We start from the raw sequence: 27,384 nt of genomic DNA, 5'->3' as shown, positions 1-27,384 counted from the left end.
TTTTTTTTTTTTTTTTTTTTTTTTTTTTGAGGGAGGGTCTTGCTCTGTCGCCTAGGCTGGAGTGTGGTGGTGTGATCATGGCTTACTACAGCTTTGACCTCCCTGGGCTCAGGTGATCCTCGTACCTTAGCCTCTTGAGTAGCTGGGACAAGGAGTCTGTACAGTAGCTCACACTGCCTGCTGCACTTACATCAACACCTCAGATGAAGTACAGACTTGCGTAGAAAGAATTTTCAAGCAAGCTAAATGGTTACAAGGGGCACAAACTACCGATCTTCTCAATGATCTGTTTAATTGGCTTCCTATTTCTTCCAGTCTGCAGTTCAAACCCTTTTTCATGGGTAAAGTACCAATGTCATAACAAGGTTTGAAGGAGGTGCATCTCACACATGTGTGAATGTCCATTCATCATGCTTATAAATGACAGAAGGATCTCAAACCTTGATATAATCGTAGTGTCTATCCTATTTCTCTTACTATCAGTTAAATTACTCATGGTATTTATAATCAACCTACGTAAATCTATTGCTAAAACCAGAATTGTAGGCCAGTTGCAGTGGCCCATACACTAGCACTTGGGAGGCCAAGGTGAAAAGACTCTTGAGGCTAGGAATTTGGGACCAGCCTGGGCAATGTAGTGAAACCCTGTCTTAATAAAAAAAAATTAACACCCTCCCCCCCATTTTGGTAGCACAATGTAGATAGAATTATCCTGTAAGCGTAGCAGCAGATTCCACTACATACCCCTGGAGTGTCTGCCTCAGGCCTACATCAACCTCATCTCACCTCTTTCCCTCCAACGTGGGACATGACTTCCTGGGAAGACAGAAGGGCATGAAGTATGATCATTTGTGTTCTCTAAAGAGAAATTTTGATCAAAAGGGGGAAAATGTGGAAATACAAGGAAAAGTGGATTGACACAGCCTCTTCTAAATATTTGTTCTGGCTGAAGAATGTGTATGTGCAAAGGCAGCTATGTCAGTTAGATCAGTGTTAGAACCTCCCATAAATAGGCTTGTTTTAACTGTAACCCCTCAAATCTTGAAAAACATCTTGAAATTTTTTTTTTTTTCTATTTCAAGGACCTTAAGAAAACATATTGTAGATAGACAGATAGATGATGATGATAGTGTCAGAAGAAAAGAGAAAAGTGAGACAAGATGGCTGTGGTTTGGACATATGGGTAATAAAACCATGGCCTATTTACTGAGGCTGACCCTTTGTGCATTTGTAACTGGAGTTTGTTAAATATTTTACTAACAGGTACTGGTTGTAAACTTGTGTGTCAGATATAGAACAAAGGCAGGATGGAATCAATCATCCTTCCGCCAGACCCTGAGATGCCTATGTAATTATTAACCTTTCTCTCTTACCCACTCAACCACATACTTACTTTACCTTATATGTAACATCACTGAATACCAGTCAAATCGACAAGAATGTAATTGTTGCTTCACTGTACTGCAGGTATCCCCCTGTTTAAAAAAATGTATGAATACCATGCCTCAGGTAATCTTGCTTTGAAACAAAGGTTATAAGCTATTGGAACTTGTGCTCTCTGGGTGCACATCCTCAAGCTCGGCCTAATAAACCTTGTTTGATTGAGATTCCCATCTTGGGTCTCTCATTTGGGTTAACACACCTACTGTGAGACTGGAATCTTAGATGCTGCGCTTACAAAGATGATAAAGACGAGTTAATTCCTCAGTTATTTTTATTTTTAAATGTCTCAAAAACAGGCTTACTGAGATCATTCATGTACCATAAAATTCACTCATTTATATGCCATAAGATTCACTCTTGTAATGTGTACAATTCAGTGGCTTTTAGTATACTCAGAGTTTTGCAACCATACCACTATTTAATTTTAGAAGACAACAGTTCATAATCAGTATTTTAAGTTTTCTTGATTTTGGCTTTATTTATTTTTTTTTTGAGACGGAGTTGCGCTGTGTCACCCAGGTTGGAGTGCAGTGGCCAAGCTCCGCCTCCCGGGTTTAGGCCATTCTGCCTCAGCCTCCCGAGTAGCTGGGACTACAGGCGCCCGCTACCTCGCCCGGCTAGTTTTTTGTATTTTTTGCTAGAGACGGGGTTTCACCGTGTTAGCCAGGATGGTCTCCATCTCCTGACCTCGTGATCCGCCCATCTCGGCCTCCCAAAGGGCTGAGATTACAGGCTTGAGCCACCGCGCCCGGCCTGATTTTTGGCTTTAATCTCACAGCTGAATTTTCCTCTTCTTTCTTCAGACACACGCTTAAGGGTGAGATTGTATGGGTCTGTTCTCAGCTGTAACTATTAATCAATTAGAAAGCAGATAGTATTACCTTTCTTCCTTTATTTTTTATTTTTTTTTATTTTTTTGAGATGGAGTCTCGCTCTGTCGCCCGGGCTGGAGTGCAGTGGCCGGATCTCAGCTCACTGCAAGCTCCGCCTCCCGGGGTTACGCCATTCTCCTGCCTCAGCCTCCCGAGTAGCTGGGACTACAGGCGCCAGCCACCTCGCCAGGCTAGCTTTTGTGTTTTTTAGTAGAGACAGGGTTTCACCGTGTTAGCCAGGATGGTCTCGAACTGCTGACCTCGTGATCCGCCCGTCTCGGCCTCCCAAAGTGCTGGGATTACAGGCTTGAGCCACTGCGCCCGGCCACCTTTCTTCCTTTAAAACATAGTGCTGAGTGATATGATGCCTATGAGAATAGAGGCAAAATGCACAGATAGTTTCAGAGCTGATGGTGTCATTTGAACAAATAAGATAGATTGTACTGGAGGAATCATTTAATATTGCACAAATGTGGTACTAGGAAAGCAGTATTCTAAAGAACCACCAGGTTGCTTGAAAAAACAAATGTCCAGTTTAAAATCAAGTTATGCCGTGCCCACCCACTACTTTGTTAAATATATAAAGTAACTTGGTTTCAGAGACCATTTTGTGTCCTTGGTTTTCCTCCAGGGATTAAGTAGTGTTTTTGTAAAAATTTCATGGGTTTGCAGATTTTTGAAAATACTATCAGTTAATCTCAGGGATCCCCAAACCTCAAAATGGTTAAACACCAATCACTGCTTAACTTGGTTGCTGTAAACAAAGCCCAAAATGAAACCCCTGTGTATTTGCTGCAGATTCCCAGGTGCCTCTTAAGTGTGAGGATAAGCTCAGAAAAGGCTTAATAGGTGTATTAAGTTGTCATCCATTAAAAGGTTCACATGCTCCTTGTGTGTTGCATAAGGACAGGTGTCTGCCACCTCATTGCATTTCTCACTGAGCATTGCCTAGGAGAGGGTAAGCCCTAGGATTTAGATCCCTCTCAGATCAAAAGTAAGGACAAAAGTAAGGTCAGTCAGGACAAAAGTAAGGTCACGGAGCTATATAAAAATGGATTATGAATCCTAAGACATTAGCCTATTCTCCCCCATGTCTAAGAAGAATATTCCTCAGCTGATGACTGGAATGTCTTGCTAGGGGGTGGTGGGTCAGTTTTGTGGAGGTCCCCACCGGCAGAAAAAAATCATTGAAGAGGAACACTTAATTCACAATGGCTGCTGATTAAAAAGAAAGCCTCAGTATTCACCTATAATCCGTAACATCCTTAACAACTTGCCAGTGTGGTAACTGGCACAAACTATGGCGTCTTGGTCAAATCCAACCTCAGTGAAGGTAGTTCATATCCTAGAGATGAGCTGAATGCTGATAGCTTTGAGGACTTGTTTATTTGGGGGAAGGGAAAGAGATTGTGAGGGTAGAGATAGGAATCTATCTGTCGTAATAGGATTTGGTCTGTGTATTAATGGAATGAACTGGCCTTTTTTGCTCTGCTTCATTTGTCCTTGGTGAGAAGGGAGGCTGAAGTTTCCAAGAGTTCTGGATGAAGTTGTAGAGTATTAGAGAAACTGTTCTCTGACCTTCTTGATGGTAATGCAAGCTGTTGGGTGAGTTTGGAGAAGAGCACAGGGTGGTGTGAGAACGAGGGTCATATTACATTGTGCCTTAAAACAGGAATATACATATTAAAACAATAACTGCTACTCTGTTTTCTTGTTTCTGCAATCTTTTGTCATTTGACATTGTTTTTTCCAAAGCAACATGCAACCATTTTCTTTTTTTTTTTTTTATTTTTTTTTTTCCAAAAAAAAAAAACCCTTTTTTTTTTTTTTTTTTTTTTTTTTTTTTTTTTTGAGANTGTGAGGGTAGAGATAGGAATCTATCTGTCGTAATAGGATTTGGTCTGTGTATTAATGGAATGAACTGGCCTTTTTTGCTCTGCTTCATTTGTCCTTGGTGAGAAGGGAGGCTGAAGTTTCCAAGAGTTCTGGATGAAGTTGTAGAGTATTAGAGAAACTGTTCTCTGACCTTCTTGATGGTAATGCAAGCTGTTGGGTGAGTTTGGAGAAGAGCACAGGGTGGTGTGAGAACGAGGGTCATATTACATTGTGCCTTAAAACAGGAATATACATATTAAAACAATAACTGCTACTCTGTTTTCTTGTTTCTGCAATCTTTTGTCATTTGACATTGTTTTTTCCAAAGCAACATGCAACCATTTTCTTTTTTTTTTTTTTTTTTTTTTGAGGCGGAGTCTCGCTCTGTCGCCCGGACTGGAGTGCAGTGGCGGGATCTCAGCTCACTGCAAGCTCCGCCTCCCGGGTTTGCGCCATTCTCCCGCCTCAGCCTCCCGAGTAGCTGGGACTACAGGCGCCCACCACCTCGCCCGGCTAGTTTTTTTGTATTTTAGTAGAGACGGGGTTTCACTGTGTTAGCCAGGATGGTCTCGATCTCCTGACCTCGTGATCCGCCCGTCTCGGCCTCCCAAAGTGCTGGGATTACAGGCTTGAGCCACCGCGCCCGGCCCATGCAACCATTTTCTTCAGGATTTTCTTTTCAGTTATCATATGGGTTTGTTTTTGGATTGAGAAAAAAAAGTCTGCCTCATTTGAGCAGGCCTCTCTAGACCTTTTCTTACGACTGTGTAGAGGGTATTTTCTCATTTTTCTTCCTCTCAAAGACATCAGATTCCCAAGCATTTACCTAAAATTATTATCAACTAAAAATTTTTTTTTTGAACAATTCTTAGAGGTAACTGTTTAGACTTAATTATTGAAATGCATCAAGGCCTTCTGCCTTGCCCCATCTCACTCTTTTGCCTGCCTCTCTCACCAACAAAACATTGCACAGGAACAGTTATATTAACAATAGCCTGTTTGAAAGGGAAGCTTCAATTTTAAGCTAATTATTTGCTAATAAAAGTTTTAAAATACTTTCTTTTAAAAGTTGTAAAACCTCTGTCTATATTTCAAAATCCCTCAATACCAAAAAAATACACATAAAAAGCCTGGATATTTGGTTACTTCTGAATCATTTTCATTAATACTTGCTATATTATACTAACCAGAATTGGAATGGAATGGGATCAGACGACATAATCCAAAGACAAATACAGCCATATGTCACACAAGGACTTTTTGGTCAACCACAGACTGCATATATGATGTTGGTCCCAATAGATTATAATACCGTATTTTTTTGTACGTTTTCTGTATTTAGATGCACACAGATTCTTACCATTGTATTACAGTTGCCCACAACATTCAGTACAGTCACATGCTGTATAAGTTTGTTGCCTAGGAACAGTAGGCTATCCCATATAGCCTAGGGGTGTTGTAGGCTATTGCCATCTTGGTTTGTGTGAGGACGCTGATGTTTGCACCAGGATGCCCAATGATGAATTTCTCAGAATGTGTCCCCATTGTTAATCAACACATGACTGTACTGAAGCTTTAGGTTTAGTCATCTAAGTTTATGTCTAAAACAACTTTAAAAAGATACTGTTCTGTGGTTATAACTCCTAAAACTGTGGACACGAAAGTGGTATTAATAATTTTCTTGGCCGGGCACGGTAGCTCACGCCTGTAATCCCAGCACTTTGGGAGGCCAAGGCAGGCGGATTACGAGGTCAGGAGATCGAGACCATCCTGGCTAACACGGTAAAACCCTGTCTCTACTAAAAATACAAAAAGTTAGCCGGGTGTGGTGGCGGGCGCCTGTAGTCAGTCCCAGCTGCTGGGGAGGCTGAGGCAGGAGAATCCCTTGAACTCGGGAGGCGGAGCTTGTAGTGAGCCGAGATCGCGCCACCGCACTCCAGTCTGGGCGACAGAGCGAGACTCTGTCTCAAAAAAAAAAAAAATTTTTTTTTCTTTTATTGTTGCTTTATGTGATAATTTATAGTTAGACCCTCATACATACAAACATCCTCTGGACTTGTCCATTGGAGTTTAGTTTCTATATTCATTGCCTTTTCATCACCTCTCTTAGTCCAGATGTTCTGGTGAGCTGGCCCTTGATTTGGATATTCCAAATTACTTTTCCTAAGGTACAGATTTACTGCCAGCTACATATTTACATCCAGCCCCAGAGCTGTTTTCTTCATTCCTTCCTTGATGTTGAGATTTTTTTTTTTTTAAAACAGAAGGACTGCAATTTATTTCACTCTGCATCTCTGGGACATTTTCCTCCCACTGTTACTACTCTCAGCCCAAAACCTCATAGAAGAGGTCCACAAACCTCTAACAACTAAGGGGCAGATCAGCGGTCAGACAACATGAGCTCGTTCTTTTTTTGTCTTAATGATACATGGAATTATTATTATTATTATTATTAAATTATAACCTTGGATTTTTGTGAATTTTACATCTTCCTTTCAGCAGTTTCAATTCAGGGCCAAACTTGACTGCTTAGAACTTCCCATTTATCACAGAAGAAATCCCCTCTGAATTCCCATTAGGCAAAGTAGTATGGGCTATGCATAGTGAGCTAGTTGTGTACTTAGTATCAAATAGTGTTCGTGGTAAATGCTCAAAACTTCCCCAGAGGGGAATCACGTTAATGCAAAGATGCAAAATAAAAAGGTGTGTCTTAAGTTTAAGGATATGTCCTCGATTGTGTACAGCTTCATTATTTTACAGGATTGTTTGTGGCATTTCTTACTTAAAAACCTGATTTTAAAAAATGCTCCTCTTCCCCATTTTTAGAGTGCATGTTTGCTAGGCGAGGTAGGAGGTAGTAGAGTCCTCCTTAAGTAACTAAACTTTTCTTTGTGTTTTATACACTTGCCATGATAGTGCCAAGAATGGAGGTAGATCCAGGAGGTCTTCCCCTGAGCTGCCTGCCTGTCTTGGTCATATAATACCAAGTTGCTTGGGGATAGGGTGGAGCAGAGAGAACTCTTTAATGGTTCCTTGTTACAGCCCTCAACAAAGATGTGTCAATTCCCTTGGCTTTACAGACTATTGCCCAGAAGAAAAGATGTTTGGTTTTCACAAGCCAAAGATGTACCGAAGTATAGAGGGCTGCTGTATTTGCAGAGCTAAGTCCTCCAGTTCTCGATTCACTGACAGTAAACGCTATGAAAAGGACTTCCAGAGCTGTTTTGGGTAAGATCACCTGATGTTTGTACTATTCTTAGAGTGAAAAAATACCGCAGCATACAGAAATATTTGTAAGCAAGGTGATTGGAACAATGTGCTAATAATAAAAATCACTTATTCTAATTTAGGCTGTTTAAGTCTCCTGCTTTTTAAATGAATGCTGACAGCCTACTTTTTTCCAGATTATGAGTAGCTACCACATTAATTGTGAAGTCCCTTATAGTTGTAGCTAGACAAACCCTTTTGTTGTTGCCTTCCTTTTGTGGTTAATTTTAAAAGCCTTTTAAAAAATTACCCTTGACTGGGTGCAGCGGCTCACACCAGTAATCTGAGAGCACTTTGGGAGGCCGAGGCGGGCGGATCACGAGGTCAAGAGATCGAGACCATCCTGGCCAACGTGGTGAAACCCCGCCTCTACTAAAAATACAAAAATAAGCTGGGCGTGGTGGCGCACACTTACAGTCCCAGTTACTCAGGATGCTGAGGCAGAAGAATTGCTTGAACCCAGGAGGCGGAGGTTGTAGTGAGCCGAGATCATGCCGCTGCACTCCCGCCTGGCGACAGAGCAAGACTCCATCTCAAAAAAAAAAAAAAAATTACCCTTGACAGGGTGCAGTGGCTCACGCCAGTAATCCCAGCACTTTGGGAGGCTGAGGCAGGTCGGTCACAGGAGCTTGAGTTCAGCCTGGGCAACATGGCGAAACCCATCTCTATAAAAAATACAAACAAAAAAACTTGCTGGACGTGGAGGTGCTTGGCCTTTTTAATTTTAAAAGCATTTCTTATTTCAAAATAACCAAATTGCAGTACGTAGAATTGGTTTGTTGAATCTAGAAGATAATTTTATTTCTGAAATATCCTATAGAAACTATGGAATGGGATCATCCAGGATGATTAAATTTTATCTATAAACCATACATAGATACAGTTTTTTTCCCAAAAGAAATGTGTTTGCATGAGTTCTTTAAGGTAAGGGAGACTGATAAAGGTTTGATTGTTTTTTTATCAGATTGCATGAGACTCGTTCAGGAGACATCTGCAATGCCTGTGTCCTGCTTGTGAAAAGATGGAAGAAGTTGCCAGCAGGATCAAAAAAAAACTGGAATCATGTTAGTCCATCTTTCTTTTTTTCAATTATATCTCTATTATATTTAAAGTAACATTAATTTCCCCCTAATTTAGGAAGTAATATATCCCTAGGGTAGAAAAGTCTGAAAAGAATAAAGAAAAACACTAGCTGCTGCTCAGATATAATTGCCTAACATTTTGGCATCTTTAGAACAGAATAGCCTGGTGTGGCATTTCCTTAAGACTATATCCAATAACCCCCTTTTGGAGATTCACAGTAAGCATTCACCTATTTTTAGGCTTAACTCAGTAACTCCCAGAGTTAATTAGACATGAGTCCTTTTTCTTAAATCTCTTTGGATAACATGATCCTTTGAACTCAGGTTGGTACTAATGAGCACATAGATTTTAGGATCAGACTTGAATTTGAATTTTGCCTTTACCACTACTAGTTGTGGACTTCGGGTAGGTTACATTTATTTATGAAGTGCAAAGATAATAGCTCTGTTACAGAGCTACTGTGAGAACTGAATGAGATGGTATGTGGAAGGTATAACACATAGTTATCATTCGCACTAGCCTTACATTGTCCTTTGATAACAGTGTTATGCTATTATAATAGGTCATGATTTTGAAGATGGTAACAACGTTCCTTTTTACATGGGGTAGAAATCTGCAACTAATAAATGTGAATGAATACCTAAGAAACAGGGCAATATGGGGCGAGATCAATGGCTGGGCTAGACTGTGGGAGAACATGCTATTGCTGTCATGTAACTCACCTCAGAGATTAAGGTGTGTAGTGAAAAAAGCATAAAGAAAAGACCTGAAGACCTTGATTCCAGTCTTTTCCCCTCTCCACCCCTCTTACCCCATTTACTCGCTTGGTGAAATAAGGCAAAATGCATATTTTCTCTTTGCTTTGTTTTCCTTCCGTCTAAAATTGGAGTAACAAAAATATCCCCGTTTATTGCTTTGTATTGAAGATAAAAAGTATGTGAAAGCTTTTCGTAAACTGCAAAACATTATCCTGTAGAAATGGAGTTGTTTTTAGGTTTGATTCTTAACCTAGTTGGGTCATCCAGTAACGATTATCCCATATGCAAATCTATTTAAGTTTTTTTCAAACAGACTCCCACTATTACCCACTTCACAGGAAAAAGTATCTTAAAAAACCCCACTAGATAAATATTATTTATTCCCTTATGTCATGTGATGATTAAAGGTGCACATGGAGGAGTTTCATCCTCTTTTCAGTGTAAAACTGTGGTTCTCAAATAGGCACAGATCTGAACCAAAGGGATACACTAGTATCATTTAAAAAATATTATTAAATATTCAGTATTTTCTTCCAGGTGGTAGATGCAAGGGCTGGACCCAGTCTAAAGACTACATTGAAACCAAAGAAAGTGAAAACTCTATCTGGGAACAGGATAAAAAGCAACCAGATCAGTAAACTGCAGACGGAATTTAAACGTCATAGTAAGTTTGATATTACAACATTAGTACTTAATAATTGTTTTGTTATTTTTGGCTGGGGGTGGTGTATGGCATGTGTGGATCATTTTTTCCTTTATTGCTTTTCATAAAGAGCACTGGAAGGCAATGTTGACTTGGTAGAGATGTTACCTTATTTCTGTGAAATCTTGGCACTGTTTCTGATTTTGATGTCTTAAGAGAGTATTTCTACTAGCTAACCACTTCATATTGTACTGAGACCACTCTGATGTCTTTATTGACATCTTAATTTTCTAGGAGGTGCATTTCTAGCTCGTTTACTTGATTTTTATCCATAAGGAAATCGAGTCCTGCAGATGTGCAAGAAGGTACATAAATAATTAGGGGACAATCTGAGACCAAAGCTCAGGTTTTCTGGAAAGTAACTTTAGAAATCATAACTCACATTTTGAAATATAGCAAACCTCAGGGCTTGCTTTCAGGTTTAAGGGGCAGTGTGTGTTGTGTTGATAGAATAAGAAAGGAATGTCTAATTAATGTCAGGTCACATGCTATTATTGGAAGTTTTGGGGGATTGCTGTAGTGGCACGTCTGTATTTTGGAATTTAGATTTTAGATTTTGAAAAGGAAATACACTGCATATAATGTTATTGTCTAATAAATACCTCTATTACCGTTGGGGTTTGAAGGAGCATTATTGAACCAAACACATTAGTATTTTACAGCAAAAGTAGCAGTATTCACATTTAGTGGAATACATAGATGGTACATAGGCTAGTTAGGTTTGTTTGCTTGTAATCGTAGTGTAGGTCATGTCAGATTTTGTGGCCAAATAGGTTAGGAATACACTTTGTGTTTCCAGAGCTTTCTCAGAATTGCGGCTAGGGGTTGTGGACCTGTATTGTAGCTCTCAGTACTTTATAAAAATCTATAGGGCCCTGTTAGAGAAAACATTATCAATCAAGACAAATGGTTATCATGCTTATTTTAGAATAATGGGAAAAGACATTTAAGTTTAGTGACGGTAAAGTGAGGAGTGCAGGAGAATTCACATTTTTTGAGCATTTTGGTATACTAAGCACTTTACATTTGTAATGATCTCACTTATTTCTATTTTAGAGCTCAGAATAGGAAGCACAAAGGGGTAATTTAAACTTGATCTGGGCCACTTAATCAGTGGTAGAGATGTAGTAATACATTTAGGTAATATAAATGTGTATATGTATTTTAATTATACATTTCCCTTTCCTAACCAGCTCTCAACCCCCCATCTCCCTAAAGATTTAACTCTACCTTCCTTTCTCACTAGATGTTTTATTTTATTTTATTTATTTATTTTTTTGAAACAGGGTCTTGCTCTGTCACCCAGGCTGGAGTACAGTGGTATGATCTTGGATCACTGCAGCCTCCGTCTCTTGGGTACAAGCAATTTTTGTGCATCAGCTTCCTGAGTAGCTGGGACTACAGACATGCACCACCATGCCTGGCTAATTTTTTGTATTTTTAGTAGAGTTGGGGTTTTGCCATGTTGCCCAGGCTGGTCTCAAACTTGGTTCAAGCAATCTACCCACCTTGGCTTCCCAAAAGTGCTGGGATTACATGCATGAACCATCACACCCGGTCCTCACTAGATGTTTTAATGAACATTTGGGAAACATTAATTTTCTTTTATCACTTGAAGGCGGAGGAACTGATTATTCATATGTATATTCTTAGCCCTTTCCCTTAATTATAGGGAAAGTGATATCTCACTTTTGCCTTACTTAAGGGAATATATTCAGTGTAATTTTAGATTTTTATTGTGAAACTGTGCTGTGTAGTAGTTGGAGACTGAAAATAAATTCCTTTGATAATAAGGTGTGTAGATTGTGGAGGCTCAAACTGAAACAGGGTGTTCACCAGGTACATTATAAATTGCTAGCACCTTTGTGCATTGAAGCAGTTGGGAGACGTGCATTTTTATATATCACCCACTAAATGGTCTGCGCTTCTGGTTATGTGTTTGCTTCTGTGCATCCTGCACATACCTGGCCTGTATTCTCTTATCTTTCGTTCTTTTTTTTTTTTTGAGATGGAGTCTTATTCTGTCACCCAGGCTGGAGTGCAGTGGCACTATCTCAGCTCACTGCAACTTCCGCCTCCTGGGTTCAAGTGATTGTTCTGCCTCAGCCTCCTGAGTAGCTGGGATTACAGGCACCTGCCAGCATGCCCAGCTAATTTTTGTATTTTTAGTAGGTACAGGGTTTTGCCATGTTGGCCATGTTGGTCTTGAACTCCTGACCTCAGGTGATCTCTCCTGCTTGGCCTCCCAAAGTCCTGGGATTACAGGCATGAGCCACTGTGCCCAGCCCTGTATTCTCTTTTCGAGACATTTTGTGGTGTACTGGAAAGGCATTGGACCTAGAGTTGTAGATCTGGATTTGAATTTTGGCTCTTCTCACTAGCAAATGTGTGATTCTGGAGTCACTTGACGTTTAACCGTAATTTTCTAATCAGAGAACTGGGGATAATCAAGTAAAAAATGGCTTTGTAAAACAAAATAAATTCCTCTATAAATGTTAGCTATTCTTTTTGTGTCATCCTTTCCAAAATCTGCAGTGATTTCTGCTTGCTGTAAAATATAGTTGAGAATTCCTAGAAAGTGTTTGAAGGTCCTATTTTTGTTTGAATTGAGTCAGTTCCTGGAATGTGTTTGGCTTCCATAACTTTGCCCGTTGACTTTGCCTGTTGTCCCTACCGACTTGATGCCATCTAATCACTCCTTGGTGCTTTCCAAATCCTACGTAATTTTTAAGACTTACAATTGCAGTTTGGGCCGGGCGTGGAGGCTCACTCTGTAATCCCAGCACTTTGGGAGGTCAAGGCAGGAGGATCACCTGAGGTCGGGAGTTCAAGACCAGCCTGACCAACATGGAGAAACCCCGTGTCTATTAAAAATACAATATTAGCTGGGCTTGGTGGTGCATGCCTGTAATCCCAGCTATTGGGGAGGCTGAGGCAGGAGAATTGCTTGAACGCGGGAGCAGAGGTTGTGGTGAGCCGAGATCACGTCATTGCACTATAGCCTGGGCAACAAGAGTGAAACTCCGTCTCCCAAAACAAAACAAAACAAAAAATGTTCAGATAATTGAAATTTCAAATAGTTTAAAGATATTAAGTACTTCCTAGGGGAGTGAGTTTTCCTCAGCAGCATAGAGGTGTCTGTTGATGTTAGTTATTTAGGAAGTCTTAAACATCCCACTAGACTCATTCTTTTAAAGCCTGCTACTCTTGAGGATTTTGTTTGTTTGCTAAGTTAACATATTAAAAATACTAAGGGTGCTTTCTTTGTTTTAGATACCTAATTTTATGCTGTTTTATGTAAATATTTGTTAATATAAAATATTTGTGGGCTCTATTCAGAAAATGTTTTCTTGACTGGGTGTGGTGGCTCACACCTGTAATCCCAGCACTTTGGGAGGCCAGGAGTTCAAGACCAGCCTGGCGAACATGGTGAAATCCTGTCTACTAAAAATACAAAAAAATTAGTTGGGTGTGGTGGTGCATACCTGTAGTTGTAGCTACTCAAAAGGCTGAGGCATGAAAATCTAAGAGGTGGAGGCTGCAGTGAGCTGAGATCGTGCCACTGCACTCCTGCCTGGGCGACAGAGTGAGACTGTGCTTTAAACAAACAAATAAAAACAAAAACATTTTCTTGGCTAGGTGTGGTGACTCATGCCTGTAATCCCAGCACTTTGGGAGGCTGAGGTGGGAGGACTGCTTAAGGCTAGGAGTTCGAGACCAGTCTGGGCAAATAATGAGACCTTGTCTCTACTCAAAATTAAAAAAATAACCAGCCGAGTATGGTGGTGTGTGCCTGTAGCCCCAGTTACTCAGGAGACTGAGACAGGAGGATTGCTTGAGCTCAGGAGGTTGAGGCTGCAGCAAGCTGTGGTCATGCCACTGCACTCCAGCCTGGGTGACAGAGTGAGATCCGGTCTCAAGGAAAACCAAAAGATAAAAATTTAAAAAAAACCCAACATTTTCTTTAGTCTGTTTTTTTCCATGCAGCATAAAACATAGGATTTGATGTCTTATAAATATTTAATAAGTACTTGATTGGTTATCTGAATTGAAGGATTGCTCTGTCCATGTGTCCTGGGATGGGCAAGGTGTATGGTAGGCCCCACCTGTGTTTATGAGGTTTATGATACTGCTTTTGCTGTGACCTGGCAGTACAACAGCCTTATAGCACAATGACTGTTAACCAAGAAACTTATTTTCTGACTTGTACATTTATATGACATCTTCTTCATGTAAACAGGCAAAGTATTAAATCAGCGTTAGCTCTGCATTTAATGAACTGCTTTTATTCCTTATTAAATCAGGATCTTTTGTTTTCCCTTTATAGGTACAATGTCATTATTCTTTGGCTGCTTTCAAGATTTTTCTCTTGGGTTAGTTTATAGAGGTTTAATTATAATGTGTTTTGGCATGGATTTCTTTGGGTTTATTCTGTTTGGGCTTTGGTCAGCTTCTTGAATCTTAGGTTTATGTCTCACCAAATTTGACAAGTTTTCAGCCACTATATTTGAGTACTTTTTCGCCTCTGTTCTCTTTTTCCTCTCCCTCTCGGACTGCACTGACATGAATGTAGATGTGTGTTTGACTAAGCCCCACAGGTTTCTCATGCTCTGTTCATTTGTTTTCTGTGTCGTTCATACTGGGTAATTTCTGTTGTTCTTTCTTCCAGTTCACTGTTTGTTTTCTGCCTCCCCTCCGTGTTGTTCAGCCCATCCACTGTGGTTTTTATTTTCTTTATTGTATTTTTTTCAGTTACAAATTTTCCATTTATTTTTTCCTTATACTTTTCTATCTTATTTTTACTGAGGCTTCCTGTTTCTTTGCCAAGGCTGTGTTTTCGTTTATTTCAAACATGTTCATAATTGCTCACTGAAGCATTTTTGTCGTGGCTGCTTTAAAATCTTGGTCAGATAATTCTGATGTCTTTGTCATCTTAATGTTGGCCTTTTCATTTAGTTTGAGATCTTCCTGATTCTTGAACTGATGTAATTTTTCTATTGAAACCTGGACATTTTTAGATTATGTTGTGAGACTCTGGGTCTTATTTAACCCTTCTGTTTTAACTGGCTCTTTTGACACCCCTCAGAGCAGGGAAAGAGGGAGGGGCATAACCACCCTGTTACCGCCAGGTGTTAGAATTCCGGTTTCTCTCTCATCCTCCGTTGACCTCTGAGATTGGGGGGAGGGGGAGGCTCCTTGTTACTACTGGGTGTCAGGAGAGTTCAAGCTCCCACTTGGTGAGGGTGGCCTTGTAGTTAGTGGGCCATAACGAAAATCCTGACTTAACTAGGCTTCCTCTGACACCACCCTGGTGTAGGTGTCGGGGTGCTTCCTAAGTCTTGTGAGGGTGGAAATGTAGGCTCTTCACCTCAGCCTCTGCTGGGGTTAGGAAAGGTGTCCACAGTTTTTTCCGTGGGTTTGGCTGGAACAGAAAGGTTATTGTCTAGAAACGTTTTCTGTCTGGCTAGGCTGCCCTTTTCCTAGTTCTTTGCTAGAGAGATCAGGCTTTAACTGGGGTTTTGGATTTTTGTTTTGTTGTTGTTTTGGTTGTCTGTACCCATTGGCATTTCTGGGTGGCTACTGTGTCACTTCCAAAGCTGGAGATTATGAGGCAAAAGGAAAATCCAGAAAAACTAAGGAACCTACCACCATGGCTTGCCTTGGGTCTTGAGCTCCCTAGATGGTCATCACCTTTTGGAGTCTTAGGTTTGTTTTATATATAATATCCTGGGATTTTAGTTGTATAAGCAGGAGGAATAGGAAAGGGTATGTCTATTCCATCTTCTTCACTTTTAAAAAAAACATGTTAGTCTGAATATCTTCAAATACCAATAGTGCATAGAAAATAAACTTTTTTTACTTTTTCTTTTTTACCAACTGATTCACAGTGTCTTATGCTGAGGTGTAGTTGCAATTACATGTAATGAAATTGAAAATTTTATTTTTTCTTTTAATCTTTATTGCAGATTCTGATGCTCACAGTACCACCTCAAGTGCCTCCCCAGCTCAATCTCCTTGTTACAGTAACCAGTCAGATGATGGCTCAGATACAGAGATGGCTTCTGGTTCTAACAGAACACCAGTTTTTTCCTTTTTAGATCTCACATACTGGAAAAGGTAAAAGAAACAGAAAATATCTCTCTAACCAGCAAACCATCTTAATTACAGGCAGTGTTTTTCTACTTCCTTAGCAATTAAATGGCATTTGGCAAACAGTTGGTAACACACGATTGCAGTGGATTAAGCAGGAATTGAGCAAAGAAGTAGGATTTTGTATGTTCTTCCTATTAAAAGTTATTTAAAATAAAAATCACATCAAGGTACCTACATTTCCTATTGCTAGATAAGTGGAGTAGAAAGACAATATGCAGTGGAGAGAATCAGTGAAACTAAAAGTTGGTCCTTCAAAAAGACGTGACCAAAAAAGTACTAGAGATAAAGTGGATCAGGAAAAGGAGATGATACACATAAGCAATTTTCGGAAAGATAAAAGAGACTTAGGTATAGATAAAGCAGACATTTAAAAAATAATAGGATATTATAGACAACTTTATGCCAATAAATTTGAACATACAGGTGAAGTGGGTACAGTACTAGAAAAAATACATCTTGTGAAAGCTGTCTCAAGAAAAAGTGAAAAACCGAGATAATCTCATAATAAATTGATTCAGGCCAGGCGTGGTGGCTCACACCTATAATCCTAGCATTTTGGGAGGCCAAGGTGAGGGGATTGCTTGAGTCTAGGATGTTAGGGTTGCAGTAAGCTATTACTGCACCACTGCACTCCAGCCTAGTGACAAAGCAAGACTCTATTTCAAAAAAGAAAAAAAAAAAAGCCACAATATGCAAGCTGTACTAAACATCCAGGAACAGATGATTGGGGCCTATGCACTGGCTTTTCCAGACTGTGGATAAAATAGGGCATAGGCCCCAAGCATTTTTAAGGCTGATATAAATTTGATACTAAAACAATACATCATCAGCCACTAGGGTTATTCTAGGTATGTAAGATTGGTTTTTGAACATGAAAAGATCAACTAACATAATTTACCACATTGACAGTTTCTTTCTTTCTTTTTTTTTGAGATGGAGTTTTGCTCTTGTTGCCCAGGCTGGAGTGCAATGGCATGATTTCGACTCACTGCAACCTCTGCCTCCCGGGTTCAAGCGATTCTCCTGCCTCAGCCTCCCGAGTAACTGGGCTTACAGGCACATGCCACCATACCTGGCTAAATTTTGTATTTTTAGTAGAAAAGGGGTTTCATTGTTGGTCAGGCTGGTGTCGAACTCCTTACCTTAGGTGATCCACCCGTCTCAGCCTCCCAAAGTGTTGGGATTACAGGCATGAGCCACCGTGCCCAGCCCACATTGATAGTTTCTAAAGAAAGGTGTTGTCATCTTAGTGGTGCAGAGAAGGAGTTTGACAAATTTGAACTTTCCTTTAAGGTTTAAAACAAAACTTTTAGCAAAATAGGAATAGAAGGAAACTTTTTTACTTAGACAACAGGAATCTTACAAAAAGTACAAAAGTACGTAATACATAACTGTGATAAAATGAAAGCATTTTCTCTATGATCAGGAACAAATCAAGAGTGTTGACTATCACCATTTCTATTCAGCATTTTACAGAAGGTTCTAACCAATACAATATTGGTAGTAGCAGTGATAGTGGTAGTACCAGTAGTAGTAAACGCTTTAGAACAGTGCCTAGCACATAGTATGAGTACTTTATAGATGGTTTAAATATATGCATTTATTTAATCTTTTTTTTTTTTTTTTTTTTTTTTTTGAGAGTTTCACTCTGTAGCCCAGACTGGAGTACAGTGGTGTTATTTTGGCTCACTGCAATATCTGCCTCCTGGGTTCAAGCGATTCTCTCATTTCAGCCACCCAAATAGCTGGGTCTACAGGCATGCACCACCATGCCTGGCTAACTTTTGTATTTTAGTAAAGATGGGTTTCGCCATATTGGCCAGGCTGGTCTTGAACTTCTGGCCTCAAGTGATCTGCCTGCCTTGGCCTCCCAAAGTGCTGGGATTACAGGTGTGAGATACTGCACCTGGCCTTACTTAGTATTTACAACAGTTCTGTGAAGCATTATGTGAAAACAGAGGTACAAAGAGGAAGTACTTTGTTTAAGGTTACACAATAAGTAGAGCAGGATTTAAATCTAGGCCGTTTGGCATTAGAATGATACATTTTACCCTAGTGTTAGGAAATATAAAATAACGTAGTAGTAAAATATCAGAAACCCTTTGGAGGAGTTATGTAAAAATCATACAATATTGTTGAAGAACATTCATATATGTGTGTGTGTGTGTATATATATATATATAGAGAGAGAGAGAGAGAGAGTGTGTGTCTCGCTCTGTCACCCTAGGCTGGAAGTGCAGTGGTGCGATCTTGGCTCACTGCAACCTCCACCTCCTGGGTTCAAGCGGTTTTCCTGTCTCAGCCTCCAGAGTAGCTGGGATTACAGGCGTGTACCACCACACCCTGCTGATTTTTGTATTTTTAGTAGAGATGAGGTTTCACCATGTTGGCCAGGCTGATAGTGAACTCCTGACCTCAGGTGATCTGTCTGTCTTGGCCTCCCAAAGTGCTGGGATTACAGGCATGAACCACCGCGCCTGGCCATGGAATAACATTTAAAGACACCTAAATAAATTGAGAGGTATAGCACATTCATAGATATTATTAAACTGACTGTTAGGGAGATGATCACTTTGTAGATTCAGGGTAATTGCAGTCAAAACCCCAACATATTTATGGCACTTGACAAACTAATTTGTAATTTATATAGAAAAGCAAAGGGCCCAAAATAGGCATCTTCAGAAGAAAAAGAAAGATGTGGATAAACTTTCCCTAACAGAAATCGAGACATTATAAAGCCATGGTAATTAATGTGTTTTGGGACTAGGAATAGAAAAATAAACCAGTGGAATAGTATAGAGAGCCTGGAAACAAGCCCACATATGTATATAGCACTTGTTATGTGATACATGATGTGGGGGTGATGGGCGAAAATGGTCTGTTCAATATGTGTTGCTAGGATATTAAAAACAACATGGTTATTCATGTGAAAAAATTGGGCTTGGTTCCCTACCTCACACCATAGACAAACACCAATTACAGATGCATTAAAGTAGAAAATAGAATATGACTTTTGAGTGGAAAAGGGTTTTTTATGACAAAGTACTAAGCATTTAAAAAATCTTCCAGGTTTGATTACATTATAATTATGAACTTAAATTCATCAAATAACACCATAAAGAAAGTGAAATGATATCCAGCACATGTATCTGACAAAGGGTTAGTATCTGGAATATATAGACAACTACAATGGAAGAAAAGATAAATCAACAGAAAATGGACACACTTAGAAAGGAATCATGAAATAACTCATTAAATGATAATGTGTTCAAACTTTTTGAAAATCAAGGAAATAAAAATTAAAATTTCAGTGAGATAACATTTTACACTCATTAGGTTGGTGAAAAAACTAAAATAAAAAATCTATTACCAAATGTTGGAGAGAGGATATGGAATGATGAGAACACTGTCAGTTATAGGTGTAAATAGTTATAACCATGTAGATAAATGGCCATTTTTGAGTAAAGTTGAAGATGTTCCCATTCCTAAATGCTAGCAATATAAACTAGTAAAAACTTTAGAATGTATCCACTGATTTATATATTAAAATACGAGTAGCTAAATAAAACTGTGTTATATATTCACAGGGTAGAATATTATACATAAGTCAAAATGAAATAAAGCTCTATAACAGTATGTATGGATCTCAATTAATGTTGACCAAAACATTGCAGAATACATTGTGATTCTGTGTGTGTGTGTGTGTGTGTAGTGGATAACTGTGCAGTATGATTAGAGATGCCAACATATGGTGAAACCATAAGTATAAAGAAAAGGGAGTGATAAACCTAAAATTAAGTGGGGAGAGGATGAGATGAGGTGGGATGGGACTGGGGAGGGGCCCGCAGGGGGCTTCATAGGAAATGATATTCTTTCCCTTAGAATATGTGGTCTGTGGGCATTCGTATTGTGTTGTCATTTTTGATGCCTTTGCTAACACACACACTTTTTTTTTTGAGACAGAGTTTTGCTCTGTCTCCCAGGCTGGAGTGCAGTTGTGTGATTTCAGCTCACTGCAACCTCTGCCTCCTGGGTTCAAGTGATTCTCCTGCCTCAGTCTCTCAAGTAGCTGGGACTATAGGCACGTGCCACCACGCCTGGCTAATTTTTGCATTTTTGGTAGAGGTGGAGTTTTGCAGTGTCTGCCAGGCTGGTCTCAAAGTCCTGACTTCAAGTTATCTGCCCATCTCAGCCTCCCAAACTGCTGGGATTACAGGTGTGAGCCACCGCACCCGGCCCACACATGTATTTTTATCTAGTCAGTATTTAATTAAAAATTACCACGCAAGCACTTAGGAGTTGATAAAGAAAAAAAAAAATTAAATATATAAAAAAATTGCTAGCTGCATCAACCTGTTTATGGTGGCTGATATTTTTTTCAAGAGTTATATATTAAAATAAGACTAGCTAAATAAAACTGTGTTATATAGAACATCAGGGGCAGCCTTTGAAACTGACTGCTGTCTCTCAAAATGCCATCTTCCTCAATATTTGAGAAGATTCCAGTGTGGCCTTTAAGGGACCTGGGTAATTCCCCTTCTCTAGCTAACTGGGGTTACTCTAGGAGCACTTTCACTTGGAATGTGCAAGATTGTAGAAGCACAACTGTTTGGTTATATTTCAGCAGTTATAATAGTAGATTTCTTTTGTATTCCTATTTTTCTTCTTTATTAATGTATCTTGTTCTCCATTTTTTTCTTTTAGACAGAAGATATGTTGTGGGATCATCTATAAAGGCCGTTTTGGGGAAGTCCTCATTGACACACATCTCTTCAAGCCTTGCTGCAGCAATAAGAAAGCAGCTGCCGAGAAGCCAGCGGAGCAGGGGCCAGAGCCCCTGCCCATCTCCACTCAGGAGTGGTGACTGAGGTTTTTATGTAGAAGGGGAACAAAAAAAAAACATCTAAATTTTGACAAGACCACAAAGCAACAAACTGACCCTCTGTTTTTTTTTTTGGAGATGGAGTTTTGGTCTTGTTGCCTAGGCTGGAGTGCAGTGGCGTCATCTTGGCTCACTGCAACTTCCACCTCCCAGGTTCAAGTGATTCTCCTGCCTCAGCCTCCCAAGTAACTGGGTTTATAGGTGCCCACTACCAGACCCAGCTAATTTTTTAGTTTTTGTAGAGATGGGGTTTCACCACGTTGGCCAGGCTGGTCTCAAATGACCCTCCTATTTTTAACTTGGATATCTGCTATTCTGCCAAAAGACAATTTCTAGAGTAGTTTTGAATGGGTTGATTTCCCCCAGTCCCACAAACTCTGAAGCCAGTGTCTAGCTTACTAAAAAAAGAGGTGTACATAGTATTTAAGATGCTGAGTATTTCATAGGAAAGCTGAATGCTGCTGTAAAGTGCTCTTTAAGTCTTTTTTTTTTTTAATCCCCTTCTAATGAATGAAACTAGGGGAATTTCAGGGGACCGAGATGGGATTTGTTGTATGATAAACTGTATGTAGTTTTTAGTCTTTCTGTATTGAGAAGCAGTGGTTGGGGCATTTTTTAAGATGGCTGGCTACTCTTGTTTTCCCTCACGATAATAAATTTATCATAACTCAGTAACATGGACTTGCCCCTAGAGGTAGGTGTTGGTAATTCTGAAATATTAAGGTCTTGCCAAGCTTCTGATGATTCAAACCTGTACTACTGATTATTAAGCAGGACAGACTGAGCTTTCTGTTGCAAATACCTTGGAGGAGAAAGCAATTTCTAAATGTACAGAGAGGTAACTTGACTATATATGTTGCATCCTGTGCCTCCCTTCATATTAATATTTGATAAAGATTTTAATTTATGTAAAACTTCTAAAGCAGAATCTAAAGCTCCTCTTTGGGAAATGGCAAGTCTTTAGGACAGGCGAGACCCTGTATGAATACTACCAAAGCATTACCGCATGGTAGAGAGCACACTCTATTAAAAATGTTAAGCTATCTGAAAAATAAAATGTGCAAGTCTTCAGGATGGCACAAAACAAAGGTTAATGCTTCTTGGGGCACATTTCTTAGAGGGCTTGCTGAGTGTGTAAATATAATTGACTTTTGTTTGTGTTACATGACTTTGATGACCATTGAAAATCTGCACAATTCAGTTTCAGCTCTGGATTACTTCCGTTGACCTTTGTGAAGGTTTTTATCTGTGTTGAATGGTTGTTTGACTTGTTTTAGCCTATTTTTTATTTTCTTTCACTCTGTATTAAAAGTAAAATTTACTAGAAGAAAAGAGGTTTGTGTTCATGTTAAATGGTTTTGGTTTGGCTTCTTTTAGTCAGGCTTTCTGAATATTGAGATATCCTGAACTTAGCACTCTTCAATCTTAAGATCCCCATGAAAAGCCTCTCACTGGAACCCAAACCACAGTGTGCTCTTACTGCCTCTTTTCTGAATAGTCAGCAAAAGCATCGCCAGTTCAGTCTTTTCAGAATGAGGGAGAAGCATTTGCCTGCCTTGTCATAACAAGACTCAGTGCTTATTTTTTAAACTGCATTTTAAAAGTTGGGTAGTATAATAATAACAAGGAGTAAGCCACCTTTTATAGGCACCCTGTAGTTTTATAGTTCTTAATCTAAACCATTTTATAATTGATTCTTTTGGAAAAAACCTACATGCTACAAGCCACCATATGCACAGACTATACAGTGAGTTGAGTTGGCTTTCCCACAGTCTTTGAGGCGAATTACAAAAGTCCAGCCATTATCATCCTCCTGAGTTATTTTGAAATGATTTTTTTTGTACATTTTGGCTGCAGTATTGGTGGTAGAATATACTATAATATGGATCATCTCTACTTCTGTATTTATTTATTTATTACTAGACCTCAACCACAGTCTTCTTTTTCCCCTTCCACCTCTCTTTGCCTGTAGGATGTACTGTATGTAGTCATGCACTTTGTATTAATATATTAGAAATCTACAGATCTGTTTTGTACTTTTATACTGTTGGATACTTATAATCAAAACTTTTACTAGGGTATTGAATAAATCTAGTCTTATTAGAAAATAAAAGGAGCTGTTTTGTGGCTTTGTTTGACAGGTCTTCAGTAAGAATAATGTTTTTGGCCTTCACATATACTCAGTTTAAGTGCTTAGTATTAATAACAAGCCATGAAGGGAATAAATTCCTCTGTACTGAGACATAGACTTTCGAATAAAAGACATTTTAACTGATGTGCACAATTATTAATCTAGTGGATAAGATGGATTTAAAAGGAAGAACAAAATGTTCCCAGTACTTTTTACTGTCTGTGGTTTTATTACTGTCTATGGGCATAGTGGGAAACATAGTTGAGACTTTAGGGAAACTATAAAAGTTGGAAGGGTAGTGGCATCAGGGGTTCTCAAGTTTCTAGCTCTGCTCTTTGTTAGTCATTTGAGTTAAATAATTAATGGGAATATTTACTTCACAGGATTATGAGGAATCCTAAGAGGTGTAATCCATATCAAACTTTTAGAAACCAGTTGTTTTATTACCTGGGAAAGGTAATAAAGGGCCAGACTTTTTATACTACTGTTAGTATTTAAATTTGCTTTGGGATAGTCTGGATGATTTGGCTGCCACCTAGTACAGTTGCTATGAAATTAACAATGTAACTAAGGAAGTTGACAGTACCTGTAATCTATTGCTATGTCCTAAATTACCACAAATTTAGTGGCTTAAAACAAATGCGTCTCAGTTTCTGTCTGAGCATGGTGTAGATAGGTCCTTTAGAAAGCTCCTGGTCTCATCTGCATTCTCACCTGGTGGTTGGGGAAGAGCTCATTCAGCCTCACTCGGCTGGCAGAATTCAGTTCTTGCCACTGCAGGACTGAGTGCCCAGACCTCACTGGTTGTCAGCTGGAGGCTCCCCCTCAGTTCCTTGCCAGCTGGGTGCTCCCTGCGTGGCCTTGCTGCTGACTGGACCACTGACATGATTACTATCACTACCACCAAGTGTCGAGAGCCAAGCTGCCAGCAAGAGGGGTCTTCACAGGTCCTGCCCGTACCCAAGGGGGAGAGGCTCATGTAAAGGACTGGACACCAAAAGGTGGGGGTGGGGCTAATGGGAAGGCACCTAGAGTTTGTCACAGCATTTTTTTTTAAACTGAATCTCTTTAAATTGGTCCTCTTGCCCTACAATGCAAATGCTTTGTGTAGCAAGTAAAAAGAAAAATGGCTCTCACAATATGAAAAACCCTGGCTGGGCACTGTGGCTTATGCCTGTAATCCCAGCACTTTGGGAGGCCCAGGCAGGTGGATCACTTGAGGTCAGGAGTTCAAGTCCAGCCTGGCCAACATGGGGAAACCCCGTCTCTACTAAAAACAAAATTAACCAGTCATGGTAGCGTGCGCGTGTGGTCCCAGCCACTCTAGAGGTCGAGTCAGGAGAATTGCTTTTCAGAATTGCTTTTCAGAACCTGGGAGGTAGAGGTTGCAGTGAGCCCAGGTCAGGCCACTGCACGCCAGTCTGGGTGACAGAGTGAGACTCCATCTCCAAAGAAAAAAAAGAAAGGAAAAGACCTACTGTGGGGCCAGGCACTTTTAAACATTGTTTAAGTAACCCTGCAAAGTAAAAAAAAGTCTATTTACAGGTAAGTGGAGGTGCCAGGCGGTCATGTAACTTGAATGAAAGAATCTGCTTTTCTTATTTGAAAGCCTTTGTTCTCCAAACCGTCCCCTGTCTGCTATAGTAATGCTGTCCTAACCCTCATTGGAAACTATTCCTGGGTCTCTTGCCTCCGTTCTTTCTGAAGGCTGAAACGAGGGGCAAGTTTAACTTTTGCAGATAAGTTGATCTATAACTTAATCAAATTTTGTTTTTTAATTTTCGTAATGTTCAAAGTACATATTATCTGTCTTTTTGTGGAGAAAACTGCTGGAGGCTTAGTGAAACGATATCTTAAAACAATTCATCAAGGTAGCTGCTCTGCAGTGAACAAATAGAAGGTACCCTGGGAGCCTCTTCTATTCAACGTCCCTAGAACAGTTTCCTAGTGCCCTAGATTTAGCATTGCAGTGGCCAGGCAATCATTTTTGTGTGATGTTCAGTGAACTCGGAAGGGAGGAGAAAGCCAAATTGGATCAAAGATAGATAATTTCACAGGCTCATGTTCTCAAAGAAAGGGATCTGTGGGTTCTGTCTAACAATTTATCAAGCTGTGGAGTTTGGTTACTCATTGTACTCATGAGAATGCCTTAGGTATCAAATACCTTACACCCTGGTTAGAAACTGCTTGTTATTGTATGTTGACTAGGGAATCTTAGACAAACTCAGTTGCAAGCTTTAGTGTAAAAGAACTTAGTCATTCAGTTTAGAGAGAGACAAAAGATTTTTTTTTTGCCAAAGTCTGCTCTTTGTCTGAAAGGGGAAAATGATTTATTCTGTTTTACAGCATTTATTCTCTAAACTTCTATGGCTTATATTGGCTGAACTGTGTCTCTGGGTATTGGCCTTTTTTGTTTTTTGTTTTTGACAGTCTTGCTCTTGTCGCCCAGGCTGGAGTACAATGGCGTGATCTCATCTCACTGCAACCTCCGCCTCCTGGGTTCAAGCGATCCTTCTGCCTCAGCCTCCTGAGTAGCTAGGATTACAGGTGCCCGCCACCATGCCCAGCTAATTTTATATTTTTAGTAGAGACGGGGTTTCACCATGTCGGCCAGGCTGGTCTTGAACTTCTAACCTCAGGTGACCCACCTGCTTTGGCCTCCCAAAGTGCTGAGATTACAGACGTGAGCCACCAAGCCCAGCCGGTATTGGCTTTTTGCAAATAAAAGAGAAAGATTGTTTTTGCTTACGTTTATGTGTAAATCTCAAAATAATTAAAACTAAAAAAACTCAAATTATTTAGTAAGTTCCTGGTAGAGTTAAAATAGAAACCTGAACAATTATACTGTTGTTCCCCCCCCCCCCCTTTTTTTTTTTGAGACAGAGACTCACTGTGTAGCCCAGGCTGGAGTGCAGTGGCGCAATCTCAGCTCACTGCAACCTCTGCCTCCTGGGTTCAAATGATTCTCCCACCTCAACCTCCCGAGTATCTGGGATTACAGGCGTGTGCCACCACGCCTGGCTAATTTTTGTATTTTTTGGTAGAGACAGGGTTTCACCACGTTTGCCAGGCTGGTCTCCAACTCCTGACCTCAAGTGATCTGCTCGCCTCAGCCTCCCAAAGTGCTGGGATTACTGGCGTGACCCATGGCCACCATGCCTGGCCATAGTGTTTTTTTAATCTCAAGTAAGTGTATACTTGGCCTCTAATTAACTTTACAAACCTCTTCAATGTTGATCTGTCACTGATGGCTTCTTCATGGGACATTCCAAAGCCTTTATCTTATTTACTCAGCCTCTCCACAGTGCTTAATACGATTGACAGTTTCTTTCTTGAAATACTCTTGGTTGAAAACACAGTTTCCAGGTTTTCCTTGGACCTCAGATGCTCACTGGCCCAGGCAATCGTAGATACAATGTGAAATATGCAGACATCTCCCATATCTGTCTCTAGAGATTTTTATCAGTCCTGCTGGCAGGAAATAGATGGCTTACTGAAACTGGATAATTTCAAACTTTGATAAAGGGACCTTTACAAAGTTGTATGTAGGGTATAGGGAAACCTCAGGGTGAATACAGTTCTTGGGACTGGGTAACATTGGAGTCCTGTTACTACTACTCCTGGGTCTGAAGATTGAGTAGAGGGAGTTGGTTAATGGATACAGGAGACCAACAGGCTATCTAAAAAGAGTGGGGACCTGGAGGAAGCAGTAGGAGTAAATATTCTCACTCTCCAGATTGGCCAACTCCATCATTGGTGCCTTCACATCTTCTGTTTGTTTTCTCTGACGCATTTCCCCACCATCCTGTAACTAGGCAACACCTACTTATTTATCCTTCAGGTTTAAGCTGAGGCATCACTTGGGGAAGCATTCCAGAATAATTCCTCTTTCTTCCAACACACACACGTACAAAATAACATGCTACGTGGGTTCCAAGAGAGCATGAAGCATGTCTGTTCAGTCACCACTACAGCTCCCAGAGGGGTTGATTAGGATATATTAATAGCAGGGTCACAATAAATATTTATATTGATCACTTGCTTACAACTTGGTATTTTCAGAAATCATGTTCATAGAAGAGTTGAATTTATCCCAACTGTCTTGATGAATTTTATTCAAGAATGTTAAAAAATACTTTGAAGGAATTTTAAGTACACTGAAAAGTTGAAAGAATAATAGTACAACTTTCTTTTTTTTTTTTTTTTTTTTTTTTTTT

The 27,384-nt window shown here is 39.8% G+C and overlaps 1 protein-coding gene across 6 annotated transcripts in view; it reads left to right on the top strand.

Annotated features, from left to right (window-relative positions):
• SINHCAF (SIN3-HDAC complex associated factor) overlaps window positions 1-23,149 on the top strand; it is a 45,496-nt gene extending 22,347 nt beyond the window's left edge. For all 6 annotated transcript variants that reach the window (XM_017851468.1, XM_017851469.1, XM_017851470.1 and 3 more), the window contains 5 exons: window positions 7,271-7,418; window positions 8,422-8,521; window positions 9,836-9,962; window positions 15,968-16,118; window positions 20,859-23,149. In XM_017851468.1, coding sequence (XP_017706957.1) covers window positions 7,291-7,418; window positions 8,422-8,521; window positions 9,836-9,962; window positions 15,968-16,118; window positions 20,859-21,018 — 666 coding nt within the window. In that variant the 5' untranslated portion in view covers window positions 7,271-7,290 and the 3' untranslated portion in view covers window positions 21,019-23,149. The remainder of the gene's footprint in view (window positions 1-7,270; window positions 7,419-8,421; window positions 8,522-9,835; window positions 9,963-15,967; window positions 16,119-20,858) is intronic.
• The last annotated feature ends 4,235 nt before the right edge of the window (window positions 23,150-27,384 follow it).

This window comes from Rhinopithecus bieti, unplaced genomic scaffold (assembly GCF_001698545.2).
Source record: "Rhinopithecus bieti isolate Rb0 unplaced genomic scaffold, ASM169854v2 scaffold_34397, whole genome shotgun sequence".
In the NCBI taxonomy this organism is placed as follows: Eukaryota; Metazoa; Chordata; class Mammalia; order Primates; family Cercopithecidae; genus Rhinopithecus; species Rhinopithecus bieti.
The sequence above is the reverse complement of the archived record's forward strand: the minus strand, read 5'-3'. Positions and strand labels throughout refer to the sequence as shown.